The sequence below is a fragment of the Leucoraja erinacea genome, chromosome 26 (assembly GCF_028641065.1).
Source record: "Leucoraja erinacea ecotype New England chromosome 26, Leri_hhj_1, whole genome shotgun sequence".
NCBI classification, from domain to species: Eukaryota; Metazoa; Chordata; class Chondrichthyes; order Rajiformes; family Rajidae; genus Leucoraja; species Leucoraja erinaceus.
Window position 1 is genome coordinate 3,643,303 of NC_073402.1, and position 25,142 is coordinate 3,668,444.

The 25,142-nt window shown below is 43.7% G+C and overlaps 1 protein-coding gene across 1 annotated transcript in view; it reads left to right on the top strand.

Moving 5' to 3' along the window:
* Nucleotides 1–25,142, top strand: part of LOC129709602 (glutamate receptor ionotropic, kainate 3-like) — a 593,488-nt gene that overhangs the window by 237,423 nt on the left and 330,923 nt on the right. The window contains exons 5-6 of the mRNA XM_055656054.1: nt 2,199–2,252; nt 16,740–16,913. Coding sequence (XP_055512029.1) covers nt 2,199–2,252; nt 16,740–16,913 — 228 coding nt within the window. The remainder of the gene's footprint in view (nt 1–2,198; nt 2,253–16,739; nt 16,914–25,142) is intronic.

Here is a 25,142-nt window from a genome sequence, read left to right on the forward strand (position 1 = left end):
TGATGTTGCTTAACTGGAGGCTCACCTGTCCCCCGACACACACCCGCTGGATTAAGGGAGGTGCTTTACAATTTAAAGCTTGAAAAACTTAGGTTCTCTCTCAAAGGCTCTACCAAGACATTCCTAGATACATGGAACCCTTTCTTGGAACTTGTTAACTCTCTCAACTTGTCCCCGGACTCGGAAGAGAACTTAGTGCTCTCCACCATTGTTCTGCTCTACTGCAGCTGCTCTCCCCTTAACCCCCCCCCCCTCCCCACACTTATCCCACACTTATTTATTTAATTACTTATTTATTTACTGTTATTAGTGACCCCCTTTTTTTTCTTTTTTTTTTTAAATTCTTTTTTTTAGTACTTTTTGTTTTGTTTATCTTACCATATTTGTGTGGATGTGTATGTAAGTGAGTGTTGTTTGTCCCCGTTTGGTTCCGACCTGATTCGGGTGGGTTGAAGGTGGGTAAGGGTAAGAGCTTTGAGGGTCGCTTACATACTGTTGCACAATTATGCCTTGACTGTCACTGTCTGTTATCATTGTATGTATGCAAATTGCTGTGAAATTCAAATAAAAAGATTTAAATAAAAGACATTTGGACAGTTCCACAAATCGGGGAAGATTGAGAGGGATATGAGCCAAATGTGGGCAAATGGGACTAGCTTAGATGGGGCATCTTTGTTGGCATGGATGTGTTGACCTGAAGGGCCTGTTTCTGTGCCGCTTGACTAACTCTATGACCCAAAGTGACTGTTATGATCCTTAACAGAAAAGGAAATATTTGAAAGGGAAGAGAGTCAGGCAAATAGCACAGAGTGAAGAGCTGGCATGCGTCAATCAAATGGGTTGCGTTGCAATTTAAAAGGATTGACATAAAACAATGACCATTGAGTTAGTTGATTGCATCTGCGGCAGTGAGAATGCTGCGACTGTTCCTTGTGTCTTTGTGCTTGGGAGAAGTAGAGTAAAGCCCCTGTCCCATTTTCACCACCTAATTGGCGAACTCTGCCGTGTTTGCCCTTGACTCGTACTCACAGCCTGGTCGCCACGAGGTCGTAGGTAGTCGTGGATAGTCGTTGATCAGTAACTGGCCAGAGGAAAAAATGCAAACATGACATCATTTTATCATGTGATAATTTCTACTCATAGTAGGTCTTAGGTGTGGAAGTCTGAGGTTGAGGGGGGTCGTAGGAGGTCGTAGACATAGTTGTACATAGTTGTAGGAGGTCGTAGACATAGTTGTAGGAGGTCGTAGACATAGTTGTAGGAGGTCGTAGACATAGTTGTAGGAGGGCGTAGACATAGTTGTAGGAGGGCGTAGACATAGTTGTAGGAGGGTGTAGACATAGTTGTAGGAGGGTGTAGACATAGTTGTAGGAGGGCGTAGACATAGTTGTAGGAGGGTGTAGACATAGTTGTAGGAGGGCGTAGACATAGTTGTAGGAGGGCGTAGACATAGTTGTAGGAGGTCGTAGACACAGTTGTAGGAGGGTGTAGACATAGTTGTAGGAGGTCGTAGACACAGTTGTAGGAGGGCGTAGACATAGTTGTAGGAGGGCGTAGACATAGTTGTAGGAGGGTGTAGACATAGTTGTAGGAGGTTGTAGACATAGTTGTAGGAGGGCGTAGACATAGTTGTAGGAGGGTGTAGACATAGTTGTAGGAGGTTGTAGACACAGTTGTAGGAGGGCGTAGACATAGTTGTAGAGATCGTAGACATAGTCGTAGGAGGGCGTAGACATAGTCGTAGAGGGCATAGACATAGTTGTAGAAGGCGTAGACATAGTTGTAGGAGGGCGTAGACATAGTTGTAGAGGGCGTAGACATAGTTGTAGGAGGGCGTAGACATAGTTGTAGGAGGGCGTAGGAGTTATTTTACCTCGACGAGTCAACACAACATCTTTTTCAACTCGTCTAGGGTTTTCTAAACTCGTGGATTAGGTTGTCCAAGTGGGACAGGCCCTTAATCGAGACTTCAACATCCTGACCTGTGATTTGTGTGCAGATATAGCTGAATATCTTTCCACATTTCATGTCTGATTTCACACATGTCTGAGTTCAGGTAGAATTGCATGTAGAATAGAAACCGAACACGAGTGAGCAGAAGAAATTGAGAAGAATGGGGAACCTTCGGCATGGGGTGCACTGCTGCATTGAAAGAATTTCTTAAAGTGTAACACACTTTTCTTTTCTGTTTTTTTTAGGCGATGGCAATGGGTATGATGACCGAATACTACCACTACATTTTTACAACTTTGGTAATATATTTTATTGTTTTATTTGAATGGCAGTGATGGTTGAGAAGATTGTATTCCATCTTTTTCTCCATTGGGCAAATGTTTAATATTTAACACATACAGCATGTTCAATTATACCTTCCAGCTGCCTGGCACTACTGAAAGATTTTGAGCATCCAGGAGAGTTATTTGAAACGGTATGTAGATAGTTCAACCAGGAGTTGGGCCATAGTTGTGGTGGAGGCTTTGTGTTGGAGAATGAGCTTGGGCAGGTGAATGAAGATTTCGTGGGAACATATTTTGGGAACAGTGACCATTATTGCAGATGTTTTAAGATAGTTATAGATAAAGGTAAGGATTAGACTGGACCTTGAGGAAAAGTGATAAATTGAGGGAAGGCTAATTACAACAGCATTAGGTAGGAGCCAGGGATAGTGGATTGGGTGCAACAGTTGTTGGGTAAGTCTGCAACTACATGCGGAAGTGATTTAAAGACTAGCTGGTCACAGTTCAAGATGTGGAGTCTTTGGAAGTCTACAAAATAGTTTCTCTAGGAAGTGGTCTGGATTTGAGAGACAAAGGAGAGATGGGACAAACTTGGAAAACAAACAAACAAATACTATAAGGTGTCATGCAAAGGCAAAAATAATGCCCCCCATTCTATATAGTTTGGAGCTCATTTGGAGGTTGTAGTATTCAATTGTCTGATGGCTGTGGAGAAGATGCTGTTCCTGAACCTCGATGTTACAGTTTTCAGGCTCCTATACTTTCTGCCCGATGGCAGGAATGAAATGAGAGCGTGGCCAGGGTGGTCTGGGTCTCTGATGATGCCGGCTGCCTTTTTGAGGCATTAACTCATGTAGATCCCTTTGATGGTTGTGAGGTCAGTACCCGTGATGGACTAGGCAGTGCTCACCCCTTTTTGCAATCTTCTTCATTCCTGGGCATTCGAGTTGTCGAACCAGGCCGTGATGCAACCAGTCAATATGCTCTCTGCTGTACACCTGCAAAAGTTCAAGTAAGTTTAATGTTGACAAACCAAATCTCCTCAATCGTTTCAGGAAGTAGAGGCATTCCTTTGTTTATGATTGCATCAGTGTGTTGGGTCCAGGATAGATCTTCCAAGCTATGCACACCCAGGAATATGAAGCTTTAGATTTTCAGCACCACCATCCCGTCAATATAGACAGGTTTGTGGATCCTCATCCTTCTACCAAAGTCCACGATCAGTTAATTGGTCTTACTGACATTGACAGCAAGGTTGTTGTGCTGGCATCATTTGCCCACACCAGCCAAATGTCCCAGCTACACTAGTCCCACCTGCCTGTGCTTGGTCCATATCCCTCCAAACTTGTCCTATCCATGTACCTGTATAACTGTTTCCTAAACATTGGGATAGTCCCAGCCTCGACTACCTCCACTGGCAACTCGTTCCATACACCCACCACCCTTTGTGTGAAAATAATTTCATAACCAAACCAAAGCATTTGATTGCCACATACATCAGTGATAACACACAACAAGGTACACACAAACTTGAAATTAAATTTAACTTAAAATTGAAAAAATAAATAAAAAGACAAGCGACTGTTGGCTGGCTGTCACGTGAACAGCGCCTTCACCGCAAAGAATAAACAAACAAACAAACAAACAAATGCTGGCTTACCCCCTGGGCAGAGGATTCTAAAGCAACATCATTCCTACAACAGAGTGACCAAAACTGAACACAATTCTGTAAATGTGGCCACAATATCTTATTCAACTGTAACATGACCTCCCAACTTCTCGATTCATGTGGCGTGTACCCAACAACAACACTGCGGGAGCTCAGACTGTTACTTCAACCTTCATATACTAGGCCACTGTGACAATATTGGTGAAGCAGAATCACGGGCTACAATTCTTCAATCTAGACAGCTAAACACGTGCTAAATTATGTTTCCATTGGCAGAGAGTCCACTCTTTAACATCATACCTTTAGATATCATAATACAGATTGAGCGATAAACACACGGTGCTGGGGAGACTCAGCAGGTCAGGCATCATCAGTGGAGGGAATCGACAGGTGACAGTTTGTGTGGATGCATCTTACAGATGGTGCCTAATCTGCTGAGTTTCGCCATCATTTTGTGTGCTTTGCTCAACATTTAAGCCTCTGCCATCTCGTGTTTCCTTAATACTGACTGACTTTATTCATCTTTCCCATTTATTGTTCTTGCTCCAGTTTAGAGTTCTCAATTTCTTATTTTCATTTGTGTTGTCGAATATATGCAAGTGTGTGTATGTGTGTGTGTTTATGAGTGCGTGTAGGTTGCACTTGTGTGTGTATGCATGCATGTGTGTGTGTGCACATGTGTGTGAGTGTGCACATGTGCGTGAGTGTGTGCGTGTATACATGTGTGTGCGTTTGTGTGTATGCACACATGTGCATGTGTGTTGTGTGCATGTGTGCGCGTGCATGCGTGTGTGTGCACCCTGCATGATAATTCCACCTAGTTAATTTCCTTTGATAAAGTTATCACAAGTTGTTCGCATTCTACAATGCATTAAGATAAATGTACTTGGTTAAAAAAACAGTTGTAAACCACTAACAATAATCCCCTGTGAGGGATGTGAGGGAATGATGCTTTCTTCGTGGTGGAAAGATCCTCTCCTTAGCTGAATGTGCGGAATATTTTAAGTTTGTCTGAATAAGATTTGTTTGGCTGTAAGCGAATTACCTCATGTTCTGTGTCAGCTCAGCAACAATATATCTATGGTACCAAGATTGTCACTTTACATGTTTGCTGCAAGGCTGGTGAAGTTTCCCTCCTTACTTGTCTGCTTTAGTTAATGTTGCTCCACAGAACCAGACTCACGGGTCTGAATCAATTGGACTTTTATGTTAAGCTGAGCGTTTTAGAATGGTCCCACGCTGATAGTCAAAGCTTTGTGTTCAGGAGCCTGGTCGTGGCAGCTCCAGCCAGCTGGCAGCATTCAATGGTCCCCTTTCAATAGGCAGCGTGGCAGGTGGAGTTTGCATGACACATTAACCCTTCAAGCGCTTGTTCTGTCAGATGTCTGTGTGGTTGTGGAACTGCACACCATGGATTTCCATCTTTCTTATATGAACGAACAATGCAATTCCATGTATGTCTTAATTTGCAATTTTAGACGTTTGTTTAATAGGGAAGATAAAATAGTGAATGTGAAAGATAGGGAATAGTTGCTTGGTGAAGTGTAGTTTACAAAGGAGAATATTAGCACAGTGTAAAGGAAGGTTTCGACCCGAAACGTCACCCATTCCTTTTCTCCAGAGATGCTGACGGTCCCGCTGAGTTACTACTGCATTTTGTGTCTGTCTTTTAGACCAGAATATTGGATCAAGACAATGAATAATAACTTTTTTAGTTTGTGTCTATCTTTGTTATGTGTGCCCAGAATGCTACTCTGTATGTTTTAGGTAAGGAACTCAATTAGCTTGTGAATCTGTGGAATTCTCTGCCTCAGAAGGCAGGGGAGGCCAATTCTCTGGATGCTTTCAAGAGAGAGAGTTAAATACAGCTCAAAGATAGTGGAGTCAAGGGATAGGGGGAGAAAGCAGGAATGGGGTACTGATTGTGGATGATCAGCCATGATCACAGTGAATGGCGGTGCTGGCTAGAAGGTTGAAATGCCTACTCCTGCACCTAACGTCTTTTTGGCTTTCATTATTCTTCTATCTACTTTCTGTCCTTTGAATAAAACTTCCCGCGATTATGCAGAAGCTCAAACAGATATAATCTTCAACCTCATTCAACAGTGGTGGCACAGTGCCGCAGCTGTCGAGTTGCTGCCTCACAGCGCCAGAGACCCGGGTTCGATCCTGAATATGAGCGCGGAGTTTGCACGCTCCACCTGTGATTGTACCCGCTCTCTACGGCTGCTCCGGTTTCCTCCCACATTCCAAAGGTGTGCAGATTTGTATGTTAATTGTCCCCAGTTGGTGGCATAGAACTAGTATATGGGTGATCGCTGGTCCTTGTGGACTCGGTGGGCCGACAGGTTTGTTTCCATGCTGCATCTCTGGCAATCATTGATGTCAAAATTATTCAGTGTTGCCCCTTGGCCTTAAAGCTTTGCATTCTAGTATTTGATTTTTCCATCCTGGGGAAAAATGGTTCTGATGGTCGAGCCCATCTGTGCCTCTCATAATTGTATCTACTTCTATCAGGTCTTCCTGAAACCTCCAGCATTCCAGTCTGTCCAAACTCTCCCAGTAGCCAATACCCTCTAATCCAGACATCAATGTGGTAAACCTTCTTTGCACCCTTTCCATAGCCTCCACATCCTTCCTGTAATGGGCTGACCAGAACTGCACACATTACTTGGCGGGGTGCAACGGTAGAGTTGCTGCCTTACAGCACCAGAGACCCGGGTTCAATCCTGACCATGGGTGCTGTCTGTACGTTATATTCACCCCGTGTCCTTCATGGGTTTTCTCCGAGATCTTCAGTTTCATCCCACGCTCCAAAAACGCACAGGTTTATAGGTTAATTAGCCTAGTATAAATGTAAATTGTTCCTAGTGTGTGCGGACTCAGTGTGCCGAATGGCCTGTTTCCGCGCTGTATCTCTAAACTAACTTAAAATATTTAGAGGCACTTTGCAAAATGTAGGCAGCATTATTTCGTTTTCCGGCACATGACACGTGTGCTGATTAAAAGTGCGTACTGGCATATTTTTGTCTAAAAAAAAGCACTGATTATGTATGACTGTCCAGATCCCTTTCTTGCTTCAACTCATCTGAATTTTAATGCTTCATTGAGCAGCCCAAAATACTTTAATAATATTTCTGCAGAGATACCAACGTCACACGAAAGCATTTTGTACTTTCAGCAAAAACATGTGGTCCAATTGGTTGTCTTTGTGTAAAATTATCCCAGTGAACAATCCAATTGGGGATTTGTTCCGTAGCACAGCAAAAAGCCACACATCTGTTCCTATATATAACAGCTGTAAAAATGCTCCGTTGGTTGGCAATTAGACCATAAGAACATAAAAAAGGAATGCTGTACATCGTAAAAGGCAAAGGTATACTTGATTCTCTAATATTTCATTATCTATTTAGCTATTAGAATGAAGCACGCAAGTTTGTAGCGGAAAACATGGCATCCTTGCAGGGGACTTTTAGTTTAATTTAGAAATATAGCATGGAAATAGGTATTTTGGCCCAGCAGTCCACGTTGACGATTGATCACCCGTTCACACTAGTTCTACCTTATCCCTACTCTAACATACACTTGGGGCAATTTACAGCCAATTTACAGAGGGTGGATGTGGTATCTGTGGGTGGATGTGCTGGCTCTGGAGAGGATCCTGAGGAGGTTTACAAGAATGATTCCAGGAATGAGTGGGTTAGCATATGATGAGTGTTTGACTGCACTGGGCCTCTACTTGCTTGAGATTAGAAGGTTCATTGTAACTTACAAAATAATGAAAGGCATCGATAGAGTGGATGTGGAAAGGTCATAGCCGCAGAACTAAAGGGTGCTCTTATAGAAAGGAGGTGAGGAGGAACGTCTTTAGTTGGTAGTTAATCTATGGAACTCATTGCCACAGAGGGCTGTGGAGGTCAAGTCTGTGGATATTTTTCAGGCAGAGATGGACAAATTCTTAATTAGAATGGATGGCAAGAATTATGGGAAGGAGGCAGGAAAATTGGATTGGGAGACAGAGATCAGCCATGATTGAATGGTTTAGTAGGCTCGATGGGCTGAATGGCATAATTCTACTCCTATAATGTGAGCTTGTGAATTAACCTACAAGCCCACATGTGTTTGGGATGTGGGAGGAAGTGAGCAGAAGAAGAACAGGCAAGCTCCACAAAGATCAGGATTGATCCCCGGTCCCTGGTGCTGTGAGGCAGTGGTTACGCCACTGTGCCACCCTAACACACTGCTCTTTGCTTCATCAAAGCTGATTTGTTCTGGCATTTGGTGATGTTTCCTGCATCAGATGAATCGTTCGTTAAATCATTCATGTTAAATTATGAGAGGCATACATAGATGGGTAGAGAGTCAGAACCTTTTCATCAGGTGAAAATGTTAACAATTAGAGGGTATAACTGTGGGAGGGGCAAAGCTTAAAGGAGATGTGGGGGGTTAGTTTTTGCACAGCAGGGGGATGGGGGCCTGAAATACTCTACCAAGTTAGTGGTGCTGGCAGATACCACAGTAGTGTTTAAGAGGCTGTTAGATAGGCATATGGATATGCAGGGAATGGAAGGATGTGGATCACGTGCAGCTAGCTGAGACTAGCTTTTCTTGTCATCATGTTTGGCATTGATATTGTGAGCCAAAGGGCCGGAGACCATTTCCTCCCACATCCCAAATAGATAAATTGTGGATTAATTGGCCTCTGTAAACTGTCCCTCGTGTGTAGGGAGTGGATGAGAAAGTGGAATAACATAGAACTGTTGTGGATGGGTGTTCAATGGTCAGCTTGGTCTGGTGGGCCAAAGGGCCAATTTCTATGCTCTATTTCTAAATTAAACTGAAAGTGTTTGTAATTAAATCCCATCCAAGGCTGGCATGTAATGAGCTAGAAACCGGTGTTGTATGGTTCTATATTCTAAACCATGATCATATGGAATCATATGGTGAGGCTTTAAACAAGCATATTGGGTGAGCTTTGTGGTCCATACAACTCCTCCCTTTAACACAAGATGACCCATAGCACACATTCCAATGACTTGCCTGACATATCACTCAAAAGCAAGGAAGCATTAAGTTATATAAGTACAGGGAGACGGACAACAGGAGTACAAAGGCAGCACGGTGGCACAGTGTTAGAGTTACGCCTTACAGCACTTGCAGCACGAGAGACCGGGTTCGATCCCAACAACAGGTCCTGTCTGTACAGAGTTTGTACCTTCTCCCCGTGACCTGCTTGGGTTTTCTCCGAGATTTTTGGTTTCCTCACACACTCCAAAGCTGTACAGGTAAATTGTCCCTAGTAGGATAGTCTTAATATGTGGGGATCGCGAGTCAGCGTGGACCTGGTGGGCCGAAGGGGCTGTTTCCACGCTGTATCTCTAAACTAAACTAAACTAAACTAAAATAATATGTTTATTGGTGATGAGCGTAGGGGATAAAAATGAACAAAAACAATTAAATTGGTGGCAGCAGTTTCCTTTAAACTGTTTTGTATGTACAATTACACTTTGACTGTTATTGTAAGACCAGTATAATATTAAAATAGACACAAAACACTGGAGGGTAAGGCAGCATCTCTGGAGAAAAGGAGTAGGTGATGTATTGGGTCAGAACCCGTCTTCAGACATCATTTAGATGGTTTTAACAGTCTGTAGAACGGTTCCGATTCACCCATTCATTCTCTCATAAGATCCTGACTAACCCACTGAGTTACTCTAGTATTTTGTGTCTATCTTCAGTGTAAATCAGCATCTGCAGTTCCTTCCTACCCAGTTGAATATTATTTCTAGTAATAGATTGATACATAATATTACCGTTTTGTATAATTGTTGACTTAAAACAAAAAATGTAGCCCAGTGATTTACAAGTTATTCTTTACATGAAGGATCGCAGCAATCTTGCCCTTCACCGGATAAGTTTCAATTGTTCACTGAGAAGCAAGCTTGGTTTATTAATGTGGCAACTTACACACCAATGGTGGTATTACACCGTGACACATACTGTTGGTAAATAATCCATCTATCTCACAGTCGTGTATTAATGACAACAATTTAATCAGTTCATTTTCGTCCTCGAGATGGGGTTTTTTTTTCAGGGTGTGTGAGATAGAAGGAGTGAACATTGGATGAAAATGAACAACAATAAACAATGATTTTCGCAAATTTAGCAAAACGTGGTAATTTCAGTTCTGCTAATTTTCCTTCCTCTGCAAATTAACATAGGTTTTGATAAGTGAGGCAAACAAATTTAGCTTCAACAAAACTGCTCGAAATGTAAATTTAGAGCAATAAGCGAGCACACATATAATGTGGCAGCAAATGGATTTCCAGTCAAGCAGAAAGATTTATGAGGATGTTGATGTTGCCAGGATTCAAGGATCTGAGCTGTCGGGAGAGGTTGAGTAGGATGGGACTCTATTCCCTGGAGAGCAAGAGGATGAGGGGTGATCTTATAGAGGTGTATAAAATCATGAGAGGAATAGATCGGGTAGATGCACAGTCTCTTGACCAGAGTAAGTGAATCAAGGACCAGAAGACATAGGTTGAAGGTGAAGGGGAAAAGATTTCATAGGAATCTGAGGGGTCAATTTTTCACACAAAGGGTGGTGGGTGTATGGAACAAGCTGCTAGAGGAGGTAGTTGAGGCGGAAACTATACCAACATTTCAGAAACTGTTGGACAGGTACATATATAGGACAGGTTAGGAGGGATATGGGCCAAACGTGGGCAGATGGGACTAGTGTAGCTGGGACATGTTGGCCGGTGTGGGCAAGTTGGGCTGATGGGTCTGTTTCCGCGCTGTGACTATGACTTTAAGATTAAGACTCCAAGCTTGTCAGGTCTCAACCTCAGGGGTAAGTTGGCAGAAATAGTGTTGACATGCTGCGGACAGGTAGGATCTAGATTTAGTTCTACTCATTTAGTCATTGTATGTCGGCATCATTTTGTAGGTCAAGGAGACACAGGGAACTGCAGATGCTGAAGATTTGAACAAAACACAAAGTGCTGGAGTAATTCAAGGGGTCAGGCAGCATCTCTGGAGGACATGGATGGGCGATGTTTTGGGTCTGAAGAAGGGTTCCGACCTAAAATATTGCCCAATCCATGTCCTCCAGAGATTCTGCCTGACCTGTGAAGATCCCCCATTGACATCATTGATCACCTCAGAAATCCAAAAAACAAAGTGGAGTCAAGTCCTCCTTGATTCTCAGAGACTATCTGAAAAAAGGAAGAAACAGGGTTGTGACAACTCATTGTTGCATACTTAGAGTGACAAACTAGCCAGAACAATCAGATAATGACACAAAGTGCTGCAGTAACTCAGCGGCACAGGCAGCATCTCTGGACTGAAGCAATGGGTGACCTTATGGGCTGACACCCTTCTTCAGATCCGAAACATCACCCATTCCTTCTCTCCGTAGATGCCGCCTGTCCCACTCAGTTGCTCCAGCATTTGACGTCTATCTTCGGTGTAAGTCAGCATCTTCAGTTCCTTCCTACTACATAATTAGATAATGACCACAGATATCCTATTCTGCAGGAAGAAAGAGCACAGTAGCTGTGCAGATGGTGTCATGAAGAAAGGAAGAGGAGGAGCCAGAGGGCTGACGGAGAGCTGAGAAGGGGAGGAGACAGTAAGGGTTACCTGAAATTAGAGAAGTCAATGTCCATACCGCTGGGGTACAAACTGCCCAAGCGAAATAGGAGGTGCTGCTCCTCCGATTTCCGATGGTCCTCACTCTGGCCATGGAGGAGGCCCAGGACAGAAAGGTCGGATTCGGAATGGGAGGGGGAGTTGAAGTGCTGAGCGGAGGTGTTCGGTGAAGCCTACGCTTGGTCTCACCGATGTAGATCAGCTGACATCTAGAGCAGTAGAGGTTGGAGGAGGTGCAGGTGAACCTCTGTCGCACCTGGAACGACTGCTTGGATCCTTGAATGGAGTCAAGGGGGGAGGTAAAGCGACAAGTATAGCATTTCTTATTACTTGGGATTTATTATTACTTGGCTGCTGTAAATTACCTCTAGTATGGGTAGGTGAATAAGATGGTGTTAATATGCACATTTAATTTGGATTAGTTTAGAGATTCAGCGTGGAAACAGGCCCTTCAGCCCATCGAGTCTGCGCCGTTTGATGATCGCCCATATACTGGTTCTACCCTACACAATAGGGAAATTTACAGAGACCTATTAACCACCAAACCTGCAAGTCTTTTAAACATGGGAGGAAACCAGAGCACCTGGAGAAGACCCACGCAAGCAGAACGTACAAACTCTGTACAAATAGTACCCGTAGTCAGGATTGAACCCAGGTTTCTAGCGCTGTAAGGCAGTGACTCTACTGCTGGGATGCTGTACTCTATGTGGAGTATAGGCTACAGGGAAATAAGGGGACGAATAGGGTTGATAATAGTTGTTGCTGATTTGATGGGGCACATGGCATAAGACAATATTGATAGGCATTGCCTTAATTAACTGAAATTTAATTTTGTTTCACGTCCCATCATTTTTATTTAGTTGTTTATCTTTAATATTTTACCTTGTATGTATCGTTAGCTTTTAGAAATGTTTGAATGTTGCACTGACTGGCTGACATTTTAAATTTCGTTGTACATGGTTCATGTTACAATGACAATAAAGAAACTATTCTATTCTATTCTATTCTGGATTTGAACGCATGCTCTATGTAGCTTGGTCCTCATGATGAATCTGCCAGAAACATTCTATGACCACAATCCCAAATTCTATTTCATGTCTGACAACGTGGCCTTGTTCAAAAGGAACATGCATGTAATCCAAGACAGTGACATATGTTTACAAGGCTGCAACATGTCAAGCGAGCTCATATTCAGGCCAAAAACATGAAAGGAGATAAATTGGAGGGTGAAAGAAACAGAAAGATAGATACTAGAACTCTAAACAGCCCATCAGTTATAGATTTATGTTATCCAACTTTCTCAACGGTCCCAATAGTTTTCCCTTCGTTCTTTACCTTATTTTGTTTTGCATACTCATGCATTCAGAGACATTTAGCTTTAATTTCAAATTCTCAGTCTTTTAAATCCCTCAGAAATTGTCACAGACCTCCTAAAATCCCCGTTGTGGGAACTCAAACCTCAAATTGGTTAATCAGCTGAACTCTGGATTCAACTTGTGTGTTGAAACAGGAACCAGCCAAGTGACCAGTCTCTGTGGTTACAGAGAGTGTCATTTAGTTCAGTTTATTGTCATGTGCACCGAGGTACAGTGAAAAGGTTTTTTATTGTGTGCCAAGCAGGCACCGGCAAGGCCACACATGATTACAATCGTGCTGTCCACAGTGTACAGATACAGAAGGAAGGGAATTTTAGTTAGTGCAAGGCCATTAAAGTCCGATTAAAGATAGTTGATATCTCTAGTTGGTGATAGGATGGTTCAGTTGCCTGATAACAGCTGGGAAGAATCTGGAGGTGTGCGTTTTCACACTTCTGTACCTCTTGCCCAATGGGAGTGGGGAGAAGAAGGAGTGGCCAGGGGGCAATGCGTCCTTGATTATGCAGCTGGCCTTGCCGAAGCAGCAGGAAGTGTAGATGGAGTCAATGGAAGGGAGGCTGGTTTGTGTGATGGTCTTGGATGGGGCTTTTTCTTGGATGGGGCTGTTCCCAAACTATGTTGTGATGCATTCCAATAAAATGCTTTCTACGGCGCATCTGTAGAAGTTGATGAGAGTTGTCTAGTTTAGTTTAGTTTAGAGATACAGCATGGAAATAGGCCCTAGTTTAGCCTGTACAGAGTTTGTATGTTCTCCCCATGACCACGTGGGTTTTCTTTGAGATCTTCGGTTTCCTCCCACACTCCAAAGGCATATGGGTTTGTAGCTAAATTGGCTTGGTAGAAATGTAAATATATGCATATAGTGTGGGGATCTATGGTCGACGTGAATTCGGTGGGTCGAAGGGCCTGTTCCTGCACTGTATCTGTAAACTAATCTAAACTAAAGAGGGGAAAAATAACATTTTTGGCCAGCTCCTGTTGTAACAGACCAGCAGAAACCAGAGCTGCTAAGAATTTAGTTGAATAGCCAAAATTGTGGTTTCATCTTCAGGATGGGGATTTGTGGTGATTTCTGAAGGATTAGAATGGAGAGAAGCAGACAAGTGTTCATGTCAATCATGGAAGTATTTAAATGGATAAATGTTATGTAGGTAATTAGGATCTTGACTACAAAATGTAAAGAGATCTAATTGTAGGGCCCTGGTGAGACCACAATGGGAATTCTATGTATGATGGTGGTCTCACTACCTAACAGAGGATACATTTACAGTTAAGGTAGAGTACAAGGATATCTCATCAAACTGATATGAAACAGAGGATGATGGAGGCACTCAGCAGGTCCAGCGGTCTGTTTTCTGTTATCTGAATGTTGTCCGCGGAGAGATAACATTTCTATTTGAGGATAGATACAAAAAGCTGGAGTAGCTCAGCAGGTTAGATGGCATCTCTGAAGGAAAACGATAGGTAAAGCTTTGGGTCGAGACCCTTCTTCAGACTTGCTTCTTATAACCATATAATATAGCCATATAACAATTACAGCACGGAAACAGGCCATCTCGACCCTTCTAGCCCGTGCCGAACACATAATCTCCCCTAGTCCCATATACCTGCGCTCAGACCATAACCCTCCATTCCCTTGGAATATCCATATAACTATCCAATTTATTTTTTCAAATGATAAAAATTTATGGAACCTGCCTCCACCACCTTCACTGGAAGCTCATTCCACAGAGCTACCACCCTCTGAGTAAAGAAGTTCCCCCTCATGTTACCCCTAAACTTCTGTCCCTTAATTCTCATGTCATGTCCCCTTGTTTGAATCTTCCCTACTCTCAGTGGGAAAAGCTTTTCCACGTCAACTCTGTCTATCCTTCTCATCATTTTAAAAACCTCTATCAAGTCCCCCCTTAACCTTCTACGCTCCAAAGAATAAAGCCCTCACTTGTTCAACCTTTCCCTGTAACTTAGTTGCTGAAACCCAGGCAACATTCTAGTAAATCTCCTCTGTAATCTCTCTATTTTGTTGACATCCTACCTATAATTAGGTGACCAAAATTGTACACCATACTCCAGAATTGGCCTCACCAATGCCTTATACAATTTTAACATTACATCCCAACTTCTATACTCAATCTTCTTTTTCAAAGATGCTGCCTGACCAATGTAGATGAGATTGAAAAGACGAGGCTTGTATTCACTGGAGTATAGAAGGATGAGGGGGTTCTTATAGAAACATATAAAATTATAAAAGGACTGGACAAGCTAGATGCAGGAAAAATGTTCCCAATGTTGGGTGAGTCCAGAACCAGGAGCCACAGTCTTGGAATAAAGGGGAGGTCATTTAAGACTGAGGTGAGAAAAAACTTTTTTCACCCAGAGAGTTTTGAATTTATGGAATTCCCTGCCACAGAGGGCTGTGGAGGCCAAGTCACTGGATGGATTTAAGAGATAGTTAGATAGAGCTCTAGGGGCTAGTGGAATCAAGGGATACGGGGAGAAGGCAAGCACGGGTTATTGATAGGGGATGATCAGCCGTGATCACAATGAATGGCGGTGCTGGCTCGAAGGGCCGAATGGCCTCATCCTGCACCTATTTTCTATGTTTCTATGTCTTTATGACCCACTGAGCTCCTCCAGCTTTTTTGTGTCTAACATTTCCATTTTATGACCTTTCATTAGGAAGATATTAGGTCATCGAACTGACACATTTACCCTTACGTAATATAAAGCCTAGCTGTTTGAGGAAGGACAAAGCAGATTGTGATTGTGATCTGGAGTTGAGAAGAATGAGATATAATTACATTACAATTCATTGTTATGGGTATTCATTCTGCCTGAAATCTGTACGTTTTTTTAATATTACACTTTAGACTTTACAGATACAGGGCAAAAACATGCCCTTTAGCCCACCGAATCCGTGCCGACCAGTGCTCACCCCGTACACTAGCACTGTTCTACACACAAGGGACAATGTACAATTTTACTGATGCCAATTAACCCCACAAACCTGTACATCTTTGGAGTGCGGGAGAAAACCGGAGCACCCGGAGAAAACCCACGCGGTCTCACAGAGAACGTACAAACTCCGTACAGACAGCACCCGTAGTCAGGATCGAACCCAGGTCTCTGGCTCTGTAAGGCAGCAACTCTACTGCTGCGCCACCGTGCCGCCCCAATTATTTGAACAAATTAACGAACAATACAGGAAAGTGGTGCCGAATTAAAAGATTAATTATGAATTGATTCCATGACGAAGCAGTCATGAAGGGCTGAATGGCCTGCTGCTACTGTGTGTTTCTAGGCTCTTGTGTTCTGGTGGAGTTCTCAGTCAAACTCCAACCTAACTTTTTTGTGTTCAATGGAGTTCACTTCAAATGCAAAAGCAATTGAAAGAAAATTAAGCAACTTTTGAAAGAAACTTCTCAGTTCTTGGCATGGTATTTCCAGTACTTTGACTATGCAAATGTCAAGTCCTCTGTTGCCATGGCAGTTGCATTGTTCGGTACGATTGATGTTCAGAATTCTTGTAATTAATTATAATCCAATTCAAACCTATTTGTTTCCACAACTGAGATGAGACAGTGCGGAGCAGATTCTGACAGTGGTGAGGTTTGAGCTCTGGAGGGTCCTACACATCACACAATATTGATGATTGCAGCTGAAAGAACACTGAGCAGCAAAACACTTGAGCCTGCCTTTGATTGAAGACGGCTGCACTCGGAATCAAAGAGACAGTGTGGCTATTCATAATGTTCAGCGTGTGAATTGTCTCAACACGGGACTCTCTCTCTCTCTCTTTCACAGGATCTCTTTGCCCTCGACTTGGACTCCTACCGCTACTGTGGAGTGAACATGACAGGATTCCGAATTTTAAACACTGAAAACTTGCATGTCACATCAATCATTGAAAAGTGGTCCATGGAGCGGCTCCAAGCACCGCCCAGCGCAGATTCCGGACTGCTCGATGGCATAATGACGGTACGATAGACTTCCAAATCACGCAGATTTCACTTTCAGCTCCGTCTATTGTCACGTGTACCGTGGTGCAGTGAAAAGCTTTTGTGGAAGTGTTTTGAATGATTTGAAAGATGGGTGTCAGAGGTTATGGGGAGAAAGCAGTAGAATTGTGTTAGGAGGGAGAGATAGATCAGCCATGATTGATTGGCAGAGTAGACTTGATAGGCCGAATGGCCTGATTCTGCTCCTATCACATGATCTTATGATCTATTCACGGGCTGGAATACATTTTGCGGTTTCATTATTATAATAAAATCTAATTATTTATCTCCTTAATTTAGGTTTGATAATAAATGAGACGTGATGCCTGGGAACAGGCAACTTGGTCCACCAAGCACAAACCAACCATCGATCACCTATTCAAGTTATTTGTAGAAAGGAGCTGCAGATGATGGTTTACCCCAGATGATAGGAATGGGTGACATTTCAGGTTGTCCTTGAAAGGATCTCGACATGAAATGTCATCCATTCCTTCTCTCCGGAGATGCTTTCTCCTCCACTCCCTTCACTCCGAGGGTAATTTACGGAGGGCCAATTAACCTTCTTACGCACACGTCTTTGAGATGTGGGAGGGAAACTGGAGCACGCAGAGGAACCCCATGTGGTTACATCGAGAACATGCACGCTTCACACAGACAGTGCCAGAGGTTGTGACTGAACCCACATCTCTATCTCTGTGAGGCAGCGGATCTACCAGCTGCACCACTCCGATCTTGTTCCCTCTTTGTGTTCGCTGCTATATAACCACTCCTCAGAGCAAATAATTAGCATCATTGAAAATAACTAAAGCTCCATCTATGCAGTTGAAAGTCTTCCATCGGAAGTGGTGTCAATGTGCATTCAAATTATGGAGAATAGCAATCGGAGTGAAGCTAAAGAAACACCGTTAACAAATAGGTACCAACATTTGAATATTGCAAAAGAAACAAAATTACTTAAGAAATAATTGCTCCAAGTCCTTTGATCCGACATTCATTTCCATCTGTTTCCATCAAGATAAAATCCACAAATGAATGTAAATAAATTAGAATAGCTTTTCATTCCATCTCCAGCTGAACAAAGCCACCTCCTTGCTTTTGTTGGTTCGATGAGGGGAGAGTGACTGAGGGAGGCTCCTGGTTGGTTTGCTGTAGCTGTGGTTTGGCTGCAGTCACTTCCATAGCTCCCCCGAGAGGGTCCTACTTCATTATCCACAATGTCACTTGTGTGATTGCAATAATTTCCCCGTTTTAGCTTTCCCCAATGGCTCAGTGGAAGCAGGTGATGGGAAAATAATGAAGCAGAGAGAAAAAGTCACAGCAACAAATGAAACTGCAAAGAGAAGCGATGATGGACCAAGACTGTTTACTTTAGTATAGTTATAGTAGTTTAGTTTAATTTATTTTAGTTATACAGTGTAGAAACTGGCCCTTCAGCCCACTGAGTCCATGCCGACCAAGACCACCTGTACACTAGTTCTGCGCTATCCCGTTATCGCATCCTGCTCACCAGGTGCAAAGTGGTGAAGCCAATTAACCTACAAACACGCTCGTCTTTGGAATGGGGGAGGAAACCGGAGCACCTGGAGAAAACCCATGGGGCTACAGGGAGAACATACAAACTCCGTACAGACAGCACCTGTAGTCAGGACCGAACCCGGGTCTCTGGTGCTGCAAGGCAGTAGCTCTACCGCTGCGCCACTGTGTCGCCCCGGAGTGGGGTGATGGAATGATGCAGGAGTAAAATACAAAACTGTCACTGGCACAATGATACAGTTATAAGTGCAGATACCTGACTGTTCCAACAATCTGGGTTCGATCCTGACCTGTGGTGCTGTTTGCATGGAGTTTAGACATTCCCTTTGCTTGCTTTCTTTCCCAGGTTTGCCAGAATATATGGATAGGAAAAGTTTAGAGGGCTATCCCAATATACAAATTGGTCAGCATGGACAAGGTGGGCTGAAGGGCCTGTTTCTGACTGTATTCCTTCCAGATCCCATAGGCATGCTCAATCTATTGGCCACTGTAAATTGTCCCCAGGATGGGAGGCAGGATAATTGAGGGGTGGGTGGGAGTTGATGGCTATCTGCAAGAGAATAGGTTACAGGGGAATAAACGGGGATGGGATTGATCTGATAACTGCTATAAACGTGATGTGCAAAAGGCCTCCTTCTGTGTCATAAAATAAGAAGTCATAACATTGGGAGAATGTAGAAAACAAGGAACTACAGATGCTGGTTTACACAAAATGACAGTAATTCAACGGGTCAGGCAGCATCTCTGGAGAACATGGACAGGCAACATTTCAGGTCAGAACCCTTCCTCGAAAATCAACAGTGGAGCATGAAAAAGGGTCCTGATCCAAAAAGTCACCTATCCATGTTCTCCAGAGATGCTGCCTGACCTGCTGAGTTACTCCAGCACTTTGCGTCCCATTGTATGGAACTGGCTGATTTAGAATCATTTAGAGATACAGCATTAAACAGGCCACTCGGCCCTCCGCCCCAGGTGTCAACCACTCTCTTACATTAATCCAACATCCCATTTTTAATTTCTGCCCCCCACACCTATCATCTCCCTCGGATGTTATCATCCACCTACACACTGGAGGCAATTAACACTGTCCAATTAACCTGTATGTCTTTGGGATGTCAGGGGAAACCAGAGCACTCAAAGGAAACCCATGAAGTCTCAGGCAGAACATGCAAACTCCACACAGGCAGTATCCAAGATCAGGATTGAACCTGGGTCCCTGATGCTGTGAGGCAGCAGCTGTATTAATGTTGTCGCTGTCTATATACCAAATATACCAAGCTAGTCCACCCATCTCTTTGAATTCTTACTTGGTCTTTCCCTCCTCAGCCTGCTTTTATACTATTGATATTACTATTGATATTAACAAAGCATTCACACAAACTGGGACAAGTTGGGAAGAGATCGGAACCAATGATTCAATGGTCATTTATCAATGGTACAGTACTTTATTGTTACATGTACCAAGGTACAGTGATATACATTGTTTGCATACAGTTCAGTAACGTATTACATCTAGACGCATATGCACATCTTAGATACAATATTAGTATGTAGAAATAGTACACTGAAATAGTCTACAAGAGTCGCTAGGTTTGACTCCATTTGTGTAGGTGTAGAGTGACCATGAAGGCCCAAGGTCCTGGCAATGTTGCAGGGTTGGCCTGGCCAAGCACAGCCATTGGTGTCCTCCACTGCTGCTCCACCACTCCGTGCAGCTGCAGGTCGCGTCCAGTGTGTAGGATAGAACTAGTGTAGGTGGTCGATGGTCAGTGTGGACCCGTTTCCACGCTGTATCTCTAAATCTGTGCCTCTGATATTCCCCGACCAAGGCTGCAGCCATCTCCTCCACACTGCTGTTGGCCATCTGTGCTGTCCTGAGCTGCAATCTTCATCCCTTCATTCAAATTGTCAGCACCAAAACTCCTTCAGGTTTATTAAATCTGGTAGCTTAACATTTCTGAAATAGTCAGGTTTTACTTACACTCTGCATCATGTACTAATGGGGATGAATATTCTTCAGGCTAATTTTATCCTTTCGCTCTTTGTGTTGCTGTTTTATTTATGAGTTTGCGATTATTCTTCAGCCATGGAGTGAAGCTTGAAAGGCCAGCAACGTCCTAACGGGCATGTCCCACTGTACGAGGTAATTCAAGAGTTCTCCCGAGTTCTCCCCTGATTCAAGCTCGTGTAATGTACGTAGCGGGTACGTAGGGGCTCGTACGAGTTAAAAGCAACCATTTTTTTCATCATGAGTATTTTTTTACTCGTGGACATGTTTCACAGTGTTGAAAAAATGTCACGAGTTTACTGGATTTCCCGAGTACCTCCCGTTACTCGTACGAGCCGCTATGAGACATCCACAAACTCCTACGTACCCGCTACGTACATTACGCAAGTTCGAATCAGGGGAGAACTCGGGAGAACTCTTGAATTACCTCGTACAATGGGACAGGCCCTCTACTGCTTCTATTTACTAGGAACATGAATCTTCCAAGCCAGTAGATACGTTTTTGCAAACCTACCTCCACACACAGGACACTAATCCTTGCATTCATGCTGAAAGCTCAAATGATGGATACAATTGGTTATGCATTTTATGGAAGTTAACAATGCCATGGAAAATGATCCATTGATTGTTTGGATACATAAAAATTCAGGATGCTGCAATATTAACAACACATTTTACAAAGCTGCACATAGTGACTGTGTTGGAAAGAACTGCAGATACTGGTTTAAACTGAAGATAGACACTAAAAGATAGAGTAACTCAGTGGGCCAGTCAGCTTCTCTGGAGAAAAGGAATCCGTAACATTTTTGGTTGAGACCCTTCTTCAGACTGAGAGTCAGGGAAAAGGGAACCAAGTGATTTGTACGCGGCATGGTGGAACAGCAGTAAGGTTACTGCACGCAGCGCCAGAGACCCGGGCTCGATCCCGACTACGGATTCTGTCTATACGGAGTTTGTACATTCTCCCCGTGACCGCGTGTGTTTTCTCCAAGAACTTCGGTTCCCTCCTACACTCCAAAGACGTACAGGTTTGTAGGTTAATTGGCTTGGTGTATAAATTGTCCCTAGTGTGTGTAGGATAGTGTTAATGTGCGGGCATTGCTGGCCAGTGTGAACTCACGAAGGGCCTGTTTCTGCGCTGTATCTCTAAACTAAAAAAACTAAAATAAACTAAAGATATAGAAAGTAATATAGAGAGATGTAGACAGTGCAGTGGCTGGACAGGGGTACCAGCTAGACTATAAATGGCAAGCTGCCATTTACCGAAGATGCCACAACCGCATGCTGCCGCCACCCTTCACTGCCTCCCAGGATCACCAACCTTCACCGCCTCACCGATGATGACAACCCTCGCCACTCCATCGCTCACCAGCGGGCCGCAGCCGTCGCCTTACCAGAGTCCCAGCCTCAGCATCGGGCCCACAGACTCCACATTACCAGAGTCTCAGGCTCAGCACCGGGCCCACCGTCTCCACGATGCAGACTCCCACACCACGGGGCCTGACTCTGCTGGGGCCTACTGCTCCCCCCTCCTACAGGGAACCTCAGTAGGTGTTCCACTGAGTCTTCCCCTTTTAGCCAGTTGGCCCCAGCTACTCCCCTCCCATACAATAGTTCCCTTCCCCCCCCACCCCCACCCCCCCCCCCCCCCCCCCCCCCCTCTGAACACCCACCATCCCCCCCATCAGACATCGTCTTGGCCTCCATCTACTCACATGCCTTCCTCCGCCCCCTGTGTTCACCATCCCTTCTGACTTCTCCCTTTTTGATACAGAATGTTCTGTCCTCAGCAGAAGTCTCACATTTGCAGGGCTGCCAACTTTGGGTGAGAGCTGAGAGTGAGAAATTGTGTGGGAGTGTAGCGACCAAGCCCAAGGGAGTGTAGCGACCGAGGAGAGGGGAGGGGGGGGAGGGGATTGAGGGTCACCCCTCCTACGGTTGGAAGCTTTTGCATTTTTCAGCTTGAAATTGTGCAATCTGGTGCATACTGTAGCGAGTCTTTTAACTTACACTTGAATGCAACATTTATGCTTTAAATCGGATTAGGTATGAATAAGGTTTGGCTAAATTACATTCCTAATTACATTCCCCAGTAGAGCCAGGCTCTGATCAACAGGTACAGCACATGAATGACCTTAGTATATTCATGTGAGGAAATCAGATTATAATTCATGCTGTTATGCATATATAGAGAAAAAAAGAGAAACAAGGCAAGAGGAGTTGGACTTCCATCACTGTTCTGCACAAGTAAATTAATCATCCTTACCCTTTGACTATAGAAACATGGCAAAAATAATGCCACGTATTCAACCAAGTTTATGGTTCAATTAAATTAAGATATATATGTAAAACATATATATGGAAACAGGGCCTTCGGCCCACAAAGTCCACACTGACCAGCAATCTAGTTCCAGTTCCATCTTACACGTCAGGGACAATTTACAGAAGCCAATTAACCTACAAACCTGCACTTCTTTCGGATGAGGGAGAAAACGGAATAACCGGAGAAGCCCATGTGGTCATAGGGAGAATGTACAAATTCTGTACAGACAGCACCCGTAGTCAGGATCAAATCTGGGTCTGTGGTGCTCTAAGGCAGCAACTCTACCACCGTGCCACCCCATTAAACTTTTTTTTCCTGTAATATATTTATTATGGTGTCACGTCAACAAAGATGAACACATGATTCTGATTTCTGCCCTTAGTTGGATAACACACATTCTCCAGTCATTGTATTTTACATCTATATGGCTGGTTTTCAACCTCTTCAGTTGAAGGTCTCGACCCGAAACATCACCCATTCTTTCTCTCCAAAGATGCTGCCTGTCCCGCTGAGTTATTCCAGCTTTTTGTGTCTATCTTCAGTTTAAATCAGCACCTATAGTTCCTCCTACACTCCTTGTTAAGCAAAACAGGTCCTATTCTCATAATATTATTCACCTCAACTAAATCTTTTCTTCACCTCCATTGCTGCAGAGAATACAATCCCGGTTATCGGATCTTCCTTCAAAGTGAAAAAAAAATTAAAGCCCAGCCAACATCTTCATAAATGACCCCTTGATCCACTCCAGAGCAATTGCACCCTTTCTACAATGTGTCATAGTCTTCCAGCATTGAAACAGGCCCTTCATCCCAACTTGTTCATGCAGATCAAGATGCCTCATCTAAACTAGTTCCATTTATCCACATTTGGCCCATATCGCTTTAAACCTTTCCTGTCCACATACCTGTCCAAATGTCTTTTAAATACTGTGATTTTACCTGGCAGCTCGTTCCACATACCCACCATCCTCTGCTTGAAAATGTTGTCTGAGGGATTCCTATCAAATTGTTCCTCTCTCACTTTAAACCAGGGGTGTCAAACTTATTTTAGTTCACGGGCCGGATTAAGCAAAATGTGACTTCATGCGGGCCGGATCAGTTGTGCACGCACGAACGCACCCTTTCCATTAATAAACCATTTGAAATCGAACATTAGCAGCCACAAATGTCGACCTATCGAAACAAATTGTAAATGTAGGCTACACAACTGCACCTAATTTTTATTAGCCTGCTTCCAGCAATCAAACTCAGACCATGAAAACAGTTAGCCTCTAATTTTTATTGAAGTGATAGAAGTGAGGGTGTGTGTGAGTGTGTGAAAGTGTGTGTGAGAGTGTGTTAGGTTGTTAGGTTGTAAGGGTGTGTGTCAGTGAAGCAGTGACAAAACCCGGAGGAAGCGGACATTCGGAGACTTGGCGACGTCCGAGGAGCGTTTCCATTTCCCTTCCCCCCCCCCTCCCCCCCCACCAGGAATACGGGCTGGCCCAGGTGCTCTGTCCAAATCCATTGCATTTTCTGGAGTTTTCCTGGTTTTATTAGCTGGCTGTAGTCGCTGTTTCTATCCATCATTTTGAAAAGGCGAAGTTATAGAAACTGTCGCCAGCTAGCCTTCATTCTCCATACATTAGTTTAGAAGATTAACTCAGAGAAGCTGCATGAAAACAGGACCTTCAGCCACCGAGTCCACACCGACCACTGATCAGTTATTCACACTAGTTCTATGTAATCCCACGTTTACATCCGCTTCCTACGTACTGTTACAGAGGAGAATTTTACAAGAAGCCAATTAACCTACAAACCCACATGTCTTTGGGATGTGGTAGAAAACAGGACAGCACCCGGTCACAAAGGGAACGTGCAAGCTCCACACTGACAGCACCTGAATTCAGGATCAAACCTGGCGGAGTGTGGCAGCAGCCCTACCATCTACACAACTGTACTACCCAAACATATCAGGGATTTGCTGCCTTTTTATTTGCTATATATTAGTTTAGTTAAGAGATGCTGCATGAAAACAGTCCTACCCACAGGTCCACACCGACCATCGATCATTCTTTCACACTGGTTCTATGTTATCTCACTTATCAATTAACCTACAAACCCACATGCCTTTGGGATGTGGCAGAAAACCAGAGTACCCGGAGGAAACCCACATGATCACAAGGAGAACGTGTGGACTCGATGGGTCTAATGCCCTAATTCTGCTCCTACAGCCTATGAACTACCAGCTGTGCCACACTGCTGCCAATTATAGGAGGGGCCTTGTGTTTTGAGTTAGGACACTTTTTAAACTACTTGTAAACTTGGTAAAGCAATGGGCATCCTAAATGTGTGACTCAGAATGTG